An 18,507-nucleotide genomic window follows, 5' to 3' on the forward strand; every position below is an offset into this window, starting at 1 on the left:
CCAACTACGGATCTGCAGCTAAATGGATGCACAATGAGGCCATACCCTTTTTTTTTTTCTTTTTATTGAGTTTATTGGTACATTCTAGGTATACAGTACAACTACATTCATTACTGGGAACAAAATCTTTGTAAATAGGGACGGGTGGAGGGGGTGAAGGGTGGGCAGGGTATGGGAAAAAAGATACATTATATAAAGGTACAAGATCCCAATGATGAATGTAACCATACTGTACACCTAAAAAATACCAAGAAACTTAATGGGGGAAAAAAAAAATCCAATAAAACTACTTACAAGTTTGTCAAAAAATGAAGGACATCTGATATAAGTAGACTTTAAGTCCCATGGAAACAAAACTGAGTCTGGTGCTTCTAAGGAATTCCATCGTTTATTTCCAATCTGTGAATAATGGTTTTTGTTGATGAGCCAAGAAAAGATAAAAAGCAATAATAAAGGGGCTTATGAATAAATTGGAAAGGGAAAAAACCCTTATCTACTTACAAAGCTAAAATAGTGCATTCTATGAAACCATGACATTTTCTTGGACATAAAGAATAAAGGTGTACTCAAGGCATACTCAAAAATTCTAGCTCACCAGATCTTCAGGAACACTTTTAAGAGTTAAACTTCAATATAAACTGAACTTATACACTTCTTTACAAAGTTTAAGAAAATTTTTAAAAAGCTAGAGAATGTTAAAAGATCTGTACATATGCTGTGACTATCTTGAGGTAGGCCACTGATCTTCAGGAATGCTATCACAAAGAAAACCTTTTATCTCTTTTTCAATACACTTGTCCTGTAACATTGCCTATTTGTTCTGCCTTTACACTATATCCAAAATCTCAATCATCTCCACTACATCCACCCAAAGTCCATTCCATCAAAACCTCTCATGTTTGTGACATCTTCATTCAGCCTTCCTGACCTCACCCTCTTACAACCCTTCCAGTATCTGGAATACAATACTAGAGTGATCTTCTCATGGCTTCACCTTTCATCTAACTCAGGGGATACCCCTAGCATTCTGGACTTCCACCCCACCCACCCCCAACGTCCTGTCCCACACAGCCTAACTGCCAATTCTGATTCTTGAGCCATACCACACCCATGAAGACTCCCTCCTGATGACCTGAGAGCCCATTCCCTTCACTTGGAGAGCCTTGCATTCTGCTCAGAAACTTGGATGACTCCTTTGCTTTAAGATCATGCTCCATGGCATGTCTTCAACCCACTATTTATATAAAACTATAATCTACTCGAAAATTTTGCATAATTAATCTTTTAATGAAATTCATTTTTTTCTATAGATCTTTTCACTTCTCAAAAAATGTAGTTAACCTAATTATTTTCTTTACAGTCACTGCCTGTTCCTCCCCATGAAAACTGTGTGCTTTGTTCACTGCTGTGGCCCATAATCCCAGCACTCTAGGAAGCTGAGGCAGAAAAATTAAGTTCAAGCCCAACCTGGGCAAGATGGTGAGACCACATCTCAAAACAGAAAATTAAAAGTAGCCCAGTGTGAAAGGCTTGGATTTAATCTTCAGCACCCAAAATACAAACAAAGCAACAAACAAACAAACCAAGAAGCAACTAGAAGAGTACCTGGCTGATGGCCTCCGCAAAGATTTGCCAAATTGAGTGTTTTTTCTGCTGTCATTTATACTGCTTTCAAAATAAAAGTTTCCATATGTATATTGCTAATATGTGCATGAAAACATCTCTGAAAATGTGCTTAAAAAATATTACAGAGTACTCTAGAGAGGAAAAGGTTTGGCTAGGTAATCAGTGAAAGAAAAATGTTACTGTCTGCTTGTTTCTTCTGAATTCTGAGCCAAGTGAATGGGAGCAACAACCAGCCCAGTTTCTATAACTGTGCCCTCATTCAGGATACCAAGTATAACTGTTGGCTATGATTTCCAAAAAGTAAAAATCAATTCCCATATTAACTCACTCTTTATAATTAGCAAGTCCATGCACAAACTGACCATAACTCATTAAACACTGTGTATTCAAATTAATGTAAATTAATGTTCTGTTCAGAAAGTAAGATATATAAAAGATGAGACACTGCAGTTTTATTAAATTAAAAAAGAAAAATCCTTACTTCTATCTTTTCTTTTAGTGTTTTAAACATGGATAATATAACATGTTCTTCCTCTATTTGATGAACTTCTTCTCTAGTAGGCCATATATCATGCAGGTAAATGTTCTTGCCAGTAGGATTAGTACCTGATTAAAAGACATTAATGTGGTATTCAGTAAGTAAATGATTCAACAAAAGGGCACTTCAGGCTTAAGCAGCTAGAAGAACAAATGATCTACAGGATGTTTTATTGTCTTCACAAACACAAAAACCAGTAATTACTCATGATTATATAAATTCTTGTAAAATAAATGTAAGAATGGATCATCTCAGAAACACTTAAGATACAACTTCTAGGAGAAAAAGGTACAGATGTGCACACATACACGTGCATGTGTGTGCACACACACACACACACACACACACGCACACACAGGAAAACATACCTAAAGGCTCTGTCTGGAAATCTATGTTCACCGTGCCTGCTATGGCATAAGCCACCACTAAGGGTGGAGAGGCAAGATAATTGGCACGAACACAGTCACAAAGACGACCTTCAAAATTTTTGTTTCCGGATAAAATTCCACAGGCAACCAAATCACCCTAAAAAACACAACCACACAAATAAGTACATTTAACTGAAGACAATCATATAAAAGCGATCTTATATATTACAGTTCTGAAGGCAAGACAACCAAAAAAATCTATCACCACGAATCCTATAAACTTTTAGTAAATCGTCATATTACCAAAGACGTATCTTAAGTATCTACAAATGAAACCTAAAGTGTTGGCACACATTTGTAATCCTAGCACTCTTGGAGGCTGAGGCAGGAAGACTGCTAAGTTCCAGTCCAGCCTAAAAAAACCTTAGCAATTTAGTGAGACCTTTTCACAGAAATAAAAAGGTAAAAAGGGGCCGGGGAATGTAGCTCAGTACAAACGCCTTGGTTTAACCCCGAGTACCACCAAAAAAGAAAACAAGATTCTTGGAATCATTTTAAGATTCATAAGTTATTCTTCCAAAGAGGTGTAGGGACAACAGAAATATAAATACGTCAATATATTTTGTATAATTTAGTAACAGGAAAATTAAGAAAACTCGCTTGGATGTCTTACCAATCTGCACATTTTACCTGTTTTACTGCATTTAAAACTGCTTCTGATAAGGGTGCTGTATTGCCCACACATGTCGAACATCCATAGCCAACGATTTCAAACCTGCATTTCAAAATACGAAATTGACTAGAGAGCACACTGTATTTGTAATGAAAAGACAACAAGGCTTATCTTGCACCTCTAATAATAATCATGATACATGGAGTAATCTATACTAATATATTAATTCTTCAGTGTTTTTAGCATCAAATCATTCTTAGGCATGGTCCTGGTGCTGAATGCAAACCTCTCAGAAGCCATGGTATTTCATGCGCTCTTAAAGGCCGACCGAACTTGTCACACTACCCAAGAAAAGTCAAGCAGTATCTGTTGGGAATACAACATAATTTTTTAAAAATCCCACTGTACTTCTACTCTAAGGGTTTGCAAAACTGCAAAATATCAAGATGGCTTGGCTACAACAAATTTTACCAAACGCCGTAAGAGGCAACTAGGTGCTGTGATAGGAGTAAATCTTTCAACCTGCAGTCAAATCAATCCAAGAATCCCTGATAGCAATTTCATGGTGGTGCAATTTAGGTTTAGATCACAAGAATAATCCCCCAAATTACTTTCAGCTACTGCTCTAATAAGCAAAAAGTCTAGAATATATGTAAGAAAAGAAATACAATTTATAAATGAATATGCTTCAAAATATGCACTGAAAACACAACTACCCTCAATTTTATTCTGATTACCTAAAGAATGGAAAAGTTATTTTCTCTGAACACTCAGGGAGAATGCAACCAAGGAGTCAGAGACCCAATAACCAGAAACTGAAGACAATTTACTCCTTTACTAAATACAGGTTAGGAGATTTTATTCTTTTCTGAACTGCACATCACGTGTGGGAATCCCATGTACTGGCACTGCCACTTTCTGTCCTTGTGCGGTGTGTCTTTCCACCTCAGTTCTCCCAGGATAGAGTTCACAGGCTGTTCTGTATCTAAGGAGCCACATGGTGACAGGCTGCTTGGCTATGCCTGAGAAAATGTTTGCTTATATGCAGCCTCCTCACAGATTGTGGCAACAGAAAGGTAGTGAGTAGAATCACAACATAATTTTATTTCCGTCTGTTTTACATATATGAAAGGTGGTGCAACAAAGTCAATATAAATCCTGGTAGCTGTCACTTACCCGAGCTTGCTAAGATAAGGCAACACTCCACTTGAGCTGAGGTAATGCGTGACCATCCCACTGCCTGGAGATAAACTTGTTCTTATGTAAGGTTTAACACACAGACCAGCTTCAACGGCCTTCTTGGCCAGAAGACCTGAACAGGGAACAAATAATTTCCTTTTTTTATGGCAGCATTTCTTTCCCTTTTTCATATGAGAGAATGAAGCAAGCAAGACTGGGGTCCAAAGATACACATTCCTAAGTTTACCATCATTATTTCATCCATTTTATTCTATTGATTTACTTCACTTAAATTAAATATTGTAATCAAAAAAACTGTAATTGATAGCTGGATACTGTGGTGTGTATTTATAACCACAATTACTTGGGTGAGGCAGGAGGATGGCAAGTTCAAGGCCAGCCTGGGCAACATAGTGAGACCCTATCCTAAAAGTTTAAAAAAGAAAAGAAAAGAAAACAAACAGGATTAGCAACATTGCTCATTAGTAAAGCATTTGCCTAGCCTGTGTTATGCCCAGGGTTTTTAATCCTCAACAAGCCAAAGAAAGGTACCACACATACTAGCCATCATGCTATAGATTATTTAGGCACAGGCTGATGACATGGCATCATGCACACAAACAAAAAAAGGACAAACCATTTTTAAGTGCCATAATAATAAACTAAGAGACATGGAACATTTACTATGTATAGTTTTATACAACAAAAGAACTATAACGTCCAGGAGAACTGATTTCATTTACAGTTCTTATTAATCTTTTGCTTTTTTCACAATTCTCAGTGGACTCTAGCGCAATGTGATGTTAAATTTCTAGAAAACCAAGAAATATTTGCTGACTATCCTAAAATAACAAAAGAGATACAATCTAAAATTATTAGACATGAAGGACATAGTTACAAAAAGTTGTCTTCTGTGCAATAAAACAAAATTCATAATTTAAATAAAACTCAGGATCCTTAGGACCTAATCAATACAAATACAGACATGGATACTCATGTATTACCTAAGCAAAAGATAATGAAAATAACAGGCAAAAAAATCTAGGATAACAAAGCCTGGCTTCAAGCCATGGCCCACCTGCAGCAAGCATGACGGTCGGGTTACAGTTATTGGTGCAGCTGATGACTGCAGCGATGACCACAGACCCATGAGTCAGCTGGTAGTCACGTCCTTCATAATGGATGGAGATGGTGTCACTTTGTTTTTCAGCTGCAATTTGGAATCCTTTAAATCCAGTCTATACAAATTTACAGACAAACACAAGGTAAGTATTATGGATTGGTACAGAAAAAAAGACCTACAGAAAACACAGCAGCTACCTGACACCTGACGATATAACCCTCAGTTGTTTTTTGCAGGGGGCGAGGGGAGGGTACCGGGGAACAAACTCAGGTCCTTGTGCCTGAGAGGCAGGTGGCAGAATCACTGAGCTAAATAATCCCCAGTCCGTCAGTTTTATTTTGGGGGGGGGTACTAGGGATCGAACTCTGGTCCTTGTGCTTATGAGGCAGATGGCAGAATCACTGAGCTAAATCCTTGGCTCCCCCTCACAGTTCTAACTGCTTGTGACACCCAAGTCCATAACACTAAGTAGTTCTAAGTCAGCTGACACCTGAGTTGAGCAGCCACGATGGGAGTATGGTGGTGTCCACAAACAAAGCTTCTATCCACCCCGCGAATCCAGCCATCCAAACCTAAGATTCTATTTGCTCAGTTGTTCTATCTATTCCTGCTCACAGTGATTTTTTTTGGGGGGGGTAATGGGGATCGAACTCTAGCCCTTGTGCTTGCGAGACAGGCAGCGAAACACCTGAACCAAATCCTGGCCCCACAGTGATTCTTAAGAAATGGCACAAACTGTTCTGAAGATCTGCTGGGAACAATCAATGTGTGTGCAGTAGGATGAGACCAGAACAGCCACGGGTCAGTCTGTGTGAAAGCTGGGTGACAGGCACATGTCAACTCACTGCATGACTGTATTTCTGTAGAAATTTAACATTTTCCAAATAAAAGTCCAGAAATGATAAAAAGGCTCTGAAAAGTAAGCCAAATCCTACTTCTCTCAACAGAACAGAAAAAGTGACAAGATTTAAGCCATGATTCAAGGATAGAAAATGCAAACTCCTAAAGCCAAAAGAGTTACTTGTTCAGCAGTTTCATTTTACCAGATGGTCAGAATACAATTACATGGTGCAGTGGTTTCCCCCTCTCTGGAAAGCCACCAGGTACAGCACAGTGTTCTCCACAACCATTTCTGTGAAGCTGTAAATACTCAGTACCCGTGCTGTCTGATCCAAAAGCCACAGCCTCACATGGCTGTTCGACACCTGAAATGAGACTGTGACTAAAATTCAATGCTGATTGGGGCAACCCATTTTCAGGTCCCCCTTCTGTCTCTCTTAGAAGCTTTCTTTCCCTCAATAAATTTTTCCTATTTTTTAACCTCCACTGTTCCTAAAATTCATCCTTTGATTTTAGAGAACATGAACTCGTGTTTCAGATAGCTAGCAGGTTTGGGAGTTACATCTCTTCCTCCTATATCATTTGGGAGGTCTTCCACCAAGATTACTGGACAGAGTGTTTGGTTCAAGGCACTTCCCTCCTCTGTGGCTGCTGGATGGATTTCAAGACAAAGCTTCCAGAATGATGAGTTTCCCTTTCCTAGAACCCTTCCAGGGAAAAACTGACCTTCACTTATTTCTGGGCCATACAGAAAACTGGTCTAGGTTTAATCCCAAAACTCTTGAAGATTAAATGTAAATTATAGTCCAGATTTGTCTTTCAGCCCTGAGGTGAAATTAGAGAATGAAAAGAACAGCTAACCCGACTCTGGCCACTTCCTTGCACCTCTAGTTTGCCACTCTAGTATTGGATGACATAAAGTCTAAGGGACACCTTAGGTTAGGCACAGAGCAAGAGGGACAGACAGGGGTACCTTCTTTTGCTTTCTTTTCAACATGGGAAAAACTGTCATAGGTAGACACCTGCAGGACAGCAGGTTGGAGCCTTGGCAGGCCTTCTTCCCTCACTGCATGGAATTCATACTTAGCTCCAAAGAGTTCACCTCGGCTCTTCTACATGCAAACCTGCCCTGAGTGGATCCCCACTGGAGATAGTTAAAATTACCTTTAATGGTCTGTCCCTTTAGAGCGAACAATTACATGTGACTATCAAACAAATGGCTATAAAAGCAACTATGAGAAGCCTGTGTAGCTGGGTATTCCAGCCAGATAAATTGTTAGCTTAGAACCCATCATAAAGCTGTTTCTGCTTTCACAGTTGTAGATTTTTTCCTTTCGATTATTACAAGAGATCTCCATTTATCTGATTTACAAAGTTCTGACTAGTAGTATTTATAGTTATAAACTATAAATTATAGTTATAAAAGTGATTATAATTCAACTTGGCCAAACATATGTTAGTGCACCCAGGTTTAGAAACAAGTTGTCTTATATGTGTGTGTCTGTCTGTTCCATTTGTTACAACATGTACAGCTGTTTTCATTTTTTTTTCCTTTTGGCATTTTGGAATTTTTAAAGATATTTGCCTATAACTCAGGTTGACTTATAGATAAATGTCATTAAAGACATGCTTCCCCAGGTTGCCATATGATCCAAATAATGTCAACTGGTTTTACAAATACAGTACATATTGTTGTCTATATATAATAAAGGAATCTTTCATGGGTCAAAAATAATGTGCTAATTGTTATGATCTGGCTCTCCAAAACTCTGTTAAGATAATTAAAAGAAAAAGACTTTTGGGCTTAGGAAAACTACTGGACAGACTCTCCTTGGTAAATAAAGGAGCAGCTGCCTGGGAAAAATCTATTCCTGTCTTTGTTCACAAGGGGGACCCCAATAACTTCCATAGCCTTGTGGAAAATACACTGCTAAACATATTACTGTGATATGTATACATTGGTCATGGTCAAATGGCCAAGTTTTCTATGGTAAAACAATAAGGTTTTATTTAAAATGCTCTTGGCACAAAAAATTAAAGGACAAAGGGTTTCATGTAACTGATACTCATTGTTATTTCATGGTATATATATTCGTGCCTTCTGGGTGTACAAGTCCTCTAGGATACTGTTTATGGTAATGATCTTTTTGACGCAGGTATCTGCCTTTCTTGCACTCCAGGCTCCTTGTGATAAGAGATACATGTCAAACCAGCATGAGATAACCAGTCAAATAATTGTTTTCTTAAAAACTTATGTGATTTATGTGCTATATGCATCATCATGCTTAGGGATGCTCAGTTGCCAAGCAGTCAAAACAACGTCACAAAATAAAATTAGAGGTTAGACATTATGAACTCCTAAGGTACATTTATAGGCCAGTATGTATGTTCTCCTTAGATGGCATCCTACTAAAGAATAACAAATAAGAGTTTTCTTTATGTCATTTAGTTCTGTGACCAGATGGAGTGTTTGACTGAAAGACTATTTCATACTAAGATGAACACTTAAATGTTACAAAGAAAATGTTATCATGATTGTCATGCTAAAATACTATGTGTGGCTTTTTTTTTTAATGTGTGGCTGTTGATCTTAACTTTCTCTATAACTATTTTCTGTTAACATTCTACAAGGGTTCAACTACTAGAACAACTATGCTTCATAAGAAATAACAGCCCATCTGATTGTACTTTATACTTCAAAGTGCTTAATGTCCAGATAAAATTGTAACAGTCAAGCTACTAATGTCACTGATCTTGTCTTCTGGGTGTTCAACAATTAAAGTTTGGTGCCCAAAACTAGAAAGGTAACTGGGCTATGAGAACAGCCAATATTTTGGCCCTGGCCCCGCAAGGTCTACAAGATCCAGGACACAAAGGAACCTTTCCTACAGGATCCTTCATCTTTGGTAAGTCACTCAACCTCCTGAGCAGGGAGATTACTGGGCACCAGAGGATAAATATACTGTATGCCAAAAGAAGGTCACCATGAGGGAAAAATCTCCCACGTCTTCACTGAAAGCAACATGGTCAATCAAGGCCATGACCCATCCTGATGACTGACACTGACAGAGAAGCTGAGAGGCTCTATGTATGGTTCTAAAATAATGCCTGAAGAGACTTAACAGACCTTGATAGATAGCAAGAGGTTCATGTTGGTTAACACAGGTCTCACTTTAACTTGGTCTTAAACACCTAAAAGAAAAGAATAACCAAAAGAGGTATAAAATAATGCCATAGTAATAAAGTTAGATATAAAAAGGGGCTCCAGTCACTGACACCTTCTGGCAGTTTCCAGCTCTACCAGTAGCTGACCATGGTTATGGATCATTAGGAAAAAATTATGGTAAAATCTGTATGAATTCAACTAGAATTATATTGCTTAGCGAAAGTTGTTCTTCACATTGTCTCTTATCTTACAGCTAAAACTAGAGAGACTACTCTTTCCAGTAACTGAGCCTGGAGACACCCTGCAGAAAGGGCACCTTGCAAGGGGGAGGAAAAGAAGGAAGAACAGGTGATCAGTTTCAGGCCTCAGGTGGCTGAAGGGGAGAATGTATTTGGTGTCTGTCACATCTTTGTATCCTTCAATGATACTTTCGTCCATGTAACTGATCTTTCTGGCAAGGAAACCATCTGCCGTGTAACCGGTGGGATGAAGGTAAAGGCTAATCGAGATGAATCCTCCCCATATGCTGCCATGTTGGCTGCCCAGGATGTGGCCCAGAGGTGCAAGGAGTTGGGTGGGCATCACTGCCCTTCATATCAAACTCCGGGCCACAGGAGGAAACAGGACTGATGAGTCAGCCCTCAGAGCCCTTGCTCGCTTGGCGATGAAGATCAGGAGGATTGAGGATGTTACTCCCATCCCTTCCGACAGCACCCACAGGAAGGGAGGGTGCCATGGTCGCCAGCTGTGAACAAGACTCAAGTTGTTTCTCTTAATAAATTAACTGCATATAAGTTAAAAACAAAAACAAAAACAACTAGAGACATACAACAAAATATCAGACTTATAGATATACTCCATCAGCAGGTTTAATCACTATTTTAATTTCTAAGTGTGACTTTCTCCCCAACCTGCCCTTTCATTCTAGTGTGCTCATGCTTAGATTATGCATACTCTAATTTCTTAAAAGTTTTGTTTATTCTTGCCTAGAGGCTGCCAAACTCCAAGTGGTCATACAAATGGAACCAATGACAAATGTGCTAGACTCTTTTACTGGGATCTATCAGATCAACCTTGAAAACAGCTCAAAACTGCTAAATTACACGACTTCTATGTTGGGTTATGAAGTCCCCTGGACCTTCTCCTTACACTCTCTGTGGGCTATATTCATAGCAATTCTGCTGACCTTATAATTCGGCCCATGCATTCTTAACTGTTTCTTTGGCTTTGTCTCCTCCAGACTTAAAAGCTACGCAGCTACCAAAATGACGATGCCAGGTAGATAGGTGCTCTGCAGAGAAACTCTAACTGCTGATCACAACTACAACCCTCTTCAGCTGGAAGTAGCCAGAGCTGTCTTTGCCCTTTGCCCCCTCATAGCAGTTAGGGGTACTTCTTCAGAGGGGGAAATACTGCACATAGGTAAGTTAATTAGATATCTTATAGGCAGTTAAGACGGGCCACCCTCAAGGAGCCAACACAGCAAGGAGTCAACATGGAGGACAATCAAGACACATTCACTGAAGGCCAGAAGTGTAAAAGAAGAGGAACTACTACACCTTTGTGCTTCCCCTGGGGATAAATAGCAATGACTGATATTCTAAATAGGTTTCAATAACCTGGAGAGCGGCAGGGTCTTAACCCAGATTTTCCAGGAAATATCCCTTCTAATGCCTTACTGAAAGTCCTTGTACACTTGCTAGGTGACATGCTCCCCCATTTAATCAATATTACCTGGGTGACTGTACTTGCAATCTTATTGGTTGGTCATGGTTTGCCCCCCTTATGCCCACCTTGTCATTTTCCATTGGGTCTTAAGAGTTCTGTCCCACTTTGTACTCTCACCACATGGCTTTGCTGTACAAAATATCTTCGGGTTGGCAACCCACTTTCCAGTCTCCCTTGGTCCCCTTTTCTGTCTCCCATAGAACTTTCTTTCCCTCAATAAATTTTTCCTACCCTTTAAAAAAACAAAACAAAACAAAACTCAATGCTGATCTTTTAAATTGTAATTTAAACATAGTCAACCTCTGACCTTCACAGCAGAGCTGGGAATCAGCTCACCAAATGACTGACACATCAGAAGACAAAACGTGCCTGCTGGTGTGTGCCATAATATAAAGCACAGTAGCACACACCTACAATCCCAGAAAGGGCAGCAGCTGTGGTATGAGGACTGTTTGAACCACAGGTTTCAAGTCTAGCCTAGGATTCACAGCGAGGCCATAGGTTGGAAAAAAAACAAAAAACAAAAAACAAAAAACCAAGTGGTGGGCATGCCAGCCAGGGCTACATAGTGAGTTCAAGGCCAGCCTAACTATCCTGTCTCAAAAAAAACCAAACCAAACCAAAAGAGGTAGGTCAAGGGCTGGGGATATAGCTCAGTGGCACAGCAAATGCCTAGCAAGCACAAGGATGAGTTCTATTCCCAGTACCACCCGCCCCACAAAAATAAAACAAAAAAACCCAAAAAAACCACACGAAACAAAACAACCCAAAAACCCAAAAACCCAAAAACCAAATCAAAAGAGGTAGGTCAGCTGCAGGTCAATCTTGTAAACTTGTGGTTCTTTACTATGGAGCATAAAACCTGGTGACACATAAAAGTGACAATAAACAATTTACCTTTTCACTTAAGCAAGCCTGGAAATCATTTTTCATATCTGTCACAGCAACTCTATCCTGGGGTCTCTTGGGACCACTGACTGATGGAACTATTGAATTCAGATTAATCTGGATCACCTGAGGAAGAAAAGCAACCAAGTTTCTAGGCACAGATTCCAATTCAAGCATTGCTTTCTGTAGCAGAATAGGTATATTTACATTTATTTGAATGTAATTTGTGTGTTTATGTGTTTTGACACAGGGTCTTGCTATGTAGTTGAGGCTGCCTTTGAATTCACTACGTAGCCCAGGTTGGCTTCAAACCCACAGATCCTCCTGCCTTGGCCTCCCAAGTGCTCGGATTATAGGTGTGTGCCACCTGCAATTTATTTTAATAACGAAACCATCCCCTAGAAATACTTTAAGCCTACTTAAATTTATTAAACAAATTTACTAAAAGCAAGACAAACAGATCAGTATGTAATCAAACTTCTCTAACACCAACTATATAATTTACATAAAATTTGCCTGTAATCCGAGCACTCAGGAGGCTGAGGCAGGAGGGATCGCTGTGAGTTTGAGACCAGCCAAGGCTACATAGTGAGACCCTGTCTCAAAAAAACCAATATTGAGTGAATGAATGAATGAACGAACAAAAAAAAAATTCGTTCCAGGTGTGTGTGTTGGCATATGACTGTTATTCCAGATACTTAGAGGAGACTGAGGCAGGAGGTCTGCAAGTCTTGAGGCCAGCTTGGGCAATTTAGGAAGATCCTGCCTTAACATAAGATTTAAAACAAGGGCTGGAGATATAACTCAGTGTTCTCCATATTTAATCCCCACTATGGGGGAAAAAATTCAACCTTTCTTTGCTCTCAGATCATGGAGGTAATGTGTGGTCAACATTTTTCTTGTTAGGTTGCAGGACAGGAAGCTTCGTCAACAGAAGGCACTGCAGGACACAGCAGTGACTCCAGGTCTTCCAGCCAGGTTCCTTCCCGTTCAACAGGCTTTCTGTTCTTTGGTTCAGGCATTATGTTTGTTAAATCTCACTTCTCAACTAGTTTTCTATTTATTTTTACTATTTCCTTTGTCTATTTTACGTGGGTAACCAATTCAAAACTTTCTTTCCCTCATGGTGTCATTATTTGTTTTTCCATTTGCTAAATTTACTTTAACAAATCAATTTAGAAATACTATAGAATTAAACAAAACTTCTGACATGTAAACATACTGCCATGTTCCTGAAACAGATGTTAACACCTGATAAAAGTTACTAACTGCTTGTTAGGAAAGCTGTCCACGAATAAGGTCATTCTTCAGCAAAACTAAAACCATTGTTTCTTCAGCATTCCTAGTCTGACAATACTATCAAACCACAAATAAAGACAACACTGGATGGATAGCTCAGTACCACTGGTTATAGCTGTTGAACAGTTTCATTTTTGGCACCACATAAAAACAATAGCTTCCATTATTATTGAACAGCCCTGTTTATTCTGACTCATCTATCAACTTTCCTTCCACTGCCATTTAATGGACTCAGGTGACCTACTCTCTCCTAACGGTGCATTAAGGAGTTTCTTCTGAAATAAACACCTGATGAGTTTTTGTTTTATTCCTTAATATGTCAGGGTTTTAAAATTAGGCAAATTTATTTCATTGTACCCTAATATCCCAATTTTTCCTTTTAATTTTTCTTTCCATTTTTTCCTTTTTTTAAAATGTAACAAAGTACTAGATTCAATGGAAGTCAAAAGGATCAGAAAATGATGAGAACGTAAAAGATTTGCAACAAGTTTGAGGCCACTCTGTACTACATAGAGACCCTGTCTCAAAAACAAAACAAAACAAAACGAAACTCCTATGAGTAGATTTTTTTTTTTTTTTTTTAAAAAATTTGAGACAGAGCTTCACTATGTAGTTGAGACTGACCTGGAACTCACTATGTAGCCCAGGCTCGTCTTGAACTCACAGCAATCCTCCTGCCTCAGCCTTCTGAGTGCTGGGATTACAGGCATGTACCACCATGCCCAGCTTTAGCTATTTTATTTTAAAGAGGAAACTGAGGCAGAAAGGCTAAGATGCCCACAGTTATACAGTTAATAAATCTTAGAATTCAAATTCAAGTGGTTAGGTGTCAGAGTTTACATTTCTAACTCTTATTAGTAGGGTTATTTGTATATACCTGGGAGTATTCGGGCTCTGAAGAATTCTCATCATTGCGAAATAATTTCACAGCTTTAAGGTATGTTTCCACTGACTTGAGTTTGGCTTTGTCAAAACCTAAAAGGGAACAACAAAAATCTATTAAGAAAGTCTCAAGTCTTGAGGGTTAAGTGTACAAAATTCTCAAGATGAGGAGCAAACCAGTACTTAGGTATTTACTTTCTCTCTCTCTCCTCCCCACCCCTTCCCTTGAGAAACCACATCTAGAAAGCCCAGGCTTTCAGAAACTTCAGTGGCACATATGGTTGTGCTGACAGCGCCAGCTGTGTCCCCAGGTGATGGCCAGCATTCACTGCCAGGCTTCAGGACTCCAGGCCCTGACGTTCAGACCTTGCAGTGGAAGGCCCAGACATGACACAGAGACATCCTGTGAGTGACCCACTGAACTACAAGGCAATTCATGATGGCTGCTGTTCTAAGCCACTGAATTTTAGGATGATTTGTCACGCAGCAACAGATCACTTGATATTCTAACTAGATTAACATGTAAATAAAGATAACACCTGTAACCATTTATCTCTCCACTGTTCCATCAGCCAAAATCCAGACATGAGAAAGTTTTACATTTGTGGGGTCCATACTCCTTCCAGGGTTTCCTATGATTATCATCTATTTGCCATTTATTTCATTTATTTATAATAATGTGCCCCCAAATTGAAGACTATTAAACACCCTCCCTAATGTATCTTTGATTAGAGGTAAGTACCTCAGCCACGATCTATTCACAGAAGCAAAGGATAAACAATTATAGAGGACTACTTTTGGGACGATTATACTGGACACTGAATGCTGAGCCTTCACACTGGACTACATCCTCAGTCCTTTTTTTAATATTTTGAGACTGGCTCTTGCTAAGTCACTCAGGCTAGACTCAAACATGTGATCCTCCTGCTTGAAACCTCCCCAAGTGCTGGGTTGACAGTCATGTGCTATCAGGCCTACTTTTTAAATAGCAGTCTTATGAAACATCAACACATCCTAGCTGGCACAGTGGCACACTTCTAAAAGCCCAACAAGAGAGACTGATGCAGAAGGACCAAATGGTAAAGCCCAATCTGGCAGTTTAGTGACTCACTGAGACCTTGTCTCAAAAAATGAAAAGAGGGCTGGGGGTGTAACTTAATGCAAAGACCTTGGGTTCAATCCCAAGTACCACTGAAAACTAAAAACTTAAAATAAATATCAACACATTTTGATTTGCAGATAGTTTATATTTTGAACAGCCAATGGAAGAATGATCAAGGGTCCTAGTTCATTAGGCTACAAAAAGATGTGGAACCTGTTATCCTATGCTTCTTTTGGTACATCTGTGCTTCTTTGTCCTTGAAAAGAGCTCTGATTCTTACACTCTCATCTGGCTCCTCCACCTGCTGTGCAGTGAGCAGTGGAGAACATACTCCAGGCTGACATCCAAGACAGTGGATCCCCAGAGCAGGAGCAGATAAGTGAGGTCAGGTCAGTGGTTCTCAGAGAACACTGCAGGGACAAGAGGGCAAACTCACCCCTGGGCCCTTAACCTGTCACTCACTAAAAGTATCATTTGTGTTTTGAGGCAGAAAGAGACTTAAAAGTGTTCTTTGCTGAAAACCAAGATTCATTTGGACCTATAGATGCCAACAGGTAAAAAAGCTTAACCTTTGTTACCTTAAAACTTTTCATAAAGGATGTTAATCACTTTGGCAAAACAAGGCTGATTAGCCCTAAATTCACGCAGCTTACCCTTGAAGACTGAGAACACCAACAGATATTCAGGGATATCCAGCGATACCCTAAAATCTAGGGTTGCCTGGGACTCCAGCAGAGCCTTGGAGATAGACGGCCCCTACGGAGGGCCATCTCCTGGGAACCACATTGCCGTTCAAGCCAACAGGGTTCCTTGGGAGCTGGGACATCAGGACAGAGATAATGATCAGCAGACCTTAGCCCATCGTGGTGGCACCCATGTGACTGCTGTCATGCTTTTATGAACAGCTTTTGGTCCTCAGACCAAAGTCTTTGCTTATCCTTTTTTTTTTGGTACTGTTGATCGAACTCGGGCCCTTGCCATTGCGACAGGCAGTGGGACAACTGAGCTACATCTCCAGCCCTTTTGGTTATCCTCGTATGTTCCTTTGTTAGAGTGGTGCTCTCCTTATTTTTCTTACTTTCCAATTAGAGTTTCCTATAAGTTCATACCGTTGCTTCAGTTTCCATGATCACTAAAGCAAGGACTCAGGCAAGCTGGTGACAGCATCAATAATTACTTTAAATCATTGTCAATGTATCAAAAGGACCTGTGTTTCAAGGACACAAACTCTTTACTGATACAGTCTGAGAGACACATTCAAAATTAGATAATCTCATTAATATTAACATGTATGATATAATTTACTGTAAAATATTGTCAAAAAGACACATCAGAAAGGTAACATGTTTCTTCAGATGATCATATACCCTCTTACCTGTATGTTCCAAATGTTTTAATGTCACATTGTCAACAGGGAAAAAACTGAGGATAGCACCATATTCTGGACACATGTTTGCTATTGTAGTTCGATCAACAACAGATAATTGTGAAACTCCACTTCCAAAAAACTCTACAAACTTTCCAGCTACTCCTACTTGCCTGAGGTGCTGTATAAAGGGATATATAGAAACAAACAAAATTAACAAGAATATTAGCATGGATTTCCTAAAAACTGTAAAACCTAATTTCTAATAACAGCAACAGCGAGGGAGCTGAGATACTTCATGGTTCATGGGAAACAATGTCACTGTTAACTAGGGAAAGAAGGGACTCAAAGCTCCATGTGGCTGCTGTTCCATGTACTGTCTCTGAAACCAGGGGAATTTAGAATGCAGCCTCTTTAGTTGACAGCCCTTTCCTTTCTTAGCAGCCCACGAAAACAAGGGCGCTTTCAACCACCGATGGTCTCTTGGATTTAAGGAAATGCAATACTAATACACTGGATAACACTTTAGGTTAAAACTATGTGCTGGCTATACAAACTCTTCAAATCACAACTACTAACCCAAATATTTACAGCATTATTTAGTTATAGGTAAATTCCATTTTGGCAAAATTTAACATGCTGTTTCAAACTTCTCTCTAAAATTATTATTCTTAGTTACTACTTATTCTTAGTTACTACTTAACCAGCACAATTACTCCTCTTTCCGAAATTGTGAAGTGGTCTCAGATGGGTCTGGGAAGAGTGCCCAGGATGAGGCTGAGTGAACCAGCCCTCAGCCTACGAATAACGTTGAGTCCTAACACTGTAAAAGTGCTCTTAACCCATGCACGCACGTGCGTGCATGTGTGCTCTCTCTCTACTAAGTGTAGAAACTCAAACCTTAAAGAAAGACATTTATTTATATGTTCGAGAATATGAGAAATAGAGATTAGACATAGTAAGTCAAATGCTGCCTTCATAAATTATTAAGGTACCACAGTATGTATTTGGGAAAACAACATGTGATTAATCCTGTAAAGATGAATAGAACAGAACTTCAAAAAATATGTACAATAAATGTAAATATACATAATAGGCTAAAAGTTCCTGACAGCAGGCTAAGATGTCAAATACACACACAGCAGTTTTAAGAAAAAACAGCCATACAGGTCTAAATAGCAGCATTAATTTTCAAGATGTCTATAGAATTGATTTTTCTAAAAACAAAACAGGGTATTCCTTTTCCTTTAGGAATAATCCTGCAATTCTCAACTTATTTGATCTTTGGCACCATCCACTGGATCAATCACTTCCCTAAGAAGCCAAATTATTTCCTAATTAAAGAAGAATCAATACCAACTGCAGAGAGTGAGGCATTCACATTTTCTTTTCCTGTGGAGTATCCTGAAAGTTCTCAGACCAGTAATTTAACCAAAATGCTAAGACACTGGGATCCAAACTGAAATTACAGGTGGAGTACTTTCTAGGTAAAAGCATATAAAAACAAAGGACTAAGGCTGGGGATTTAGCTCAGTGGTTCCAGAGCAAAGACCCGAGTTCAAGCCCCAGTACCGGGGCAGGGGGGAGGACTTAATCAAAGAAATGTGAAAGCAGCGAACAGAAAAATTTGATACTATCACATTTCTAGAGTCCTTTTTTTTTTTTTAATTCAAGCTGGCTTGAACTTACAGCAATCTTCCTGCCTCAGTCTCAGGCATGTGCCACCCAT

The 18,507-nt window shown here is 39.3% G+C and overlaps 1 protein-coding gene and 1 pseudogene across 1 annotated transcript in view; one reads left to right on the top strand and one right to left on the bottom strand.

The window, feature by feature from the left end:
* Ireb2 (iron responsive element binding protein 2) overlaps nt 1-18,507 on the bottom strand; it is a 50,926-nt gene that overhangs the window by 6,858 nt on the left and 25,561 nt on the right. The window contains exons 9-17 of the mRNA XM_010619470.3: nt 16,788-16,959; nt 14,306-14,403; nt 12,139-12,255; nt 5,463-5,622; nt 4,382-4,517; nt 3,223-3,307; nt 2,533-2,689; nt 2,108-2,232; nt 295-399 (exon numbers count right to left, since the gene is read on the bottom strand). Coding sequence (XP_010617772.1) covers nt 295-399; nt 2,108-2,232; nt 2,533-2,689; nt 3,223-3,307; nt 4,382-4,517; nt 5,463-5,622; nt 12,139-12,255; nt 14,306-14,403; nt 16,788-16,959 — 1,155 coding nt within the window. The remainder of the gene's footprint in view (nt 1-294; nt 400-2,107; nt 2,233-2,532; nt 2,690-3,222; nt 3,308-4,381; nt 4,518-5,462; nt 5,623-12,138; nt 12,256-14,305; nt 14,404-16,787; nt 16,960-18,507) is intronic.
* LOC104859000 lies at nt 7,343-10,279 on the top strand (annotated as a pseudogene).

Source organism: Fukomys damarensis, unplaced genomic scaffold (genome assembly GCF_012274545.1).
Source record: "Fukomys damarensis isolate Sample0158 unplaced genomic scaffold, DMR_v1.0_HiC HiC_scaffold_25, whole genome shotgun sequence".
In the NCBI taxonomy this organism is placed as follows: Eukaryota; Metazoa; Chordata; class Mammalia; order Rodentia; family Bathyergidae; genus Fukomys; species Fukomys damarensis.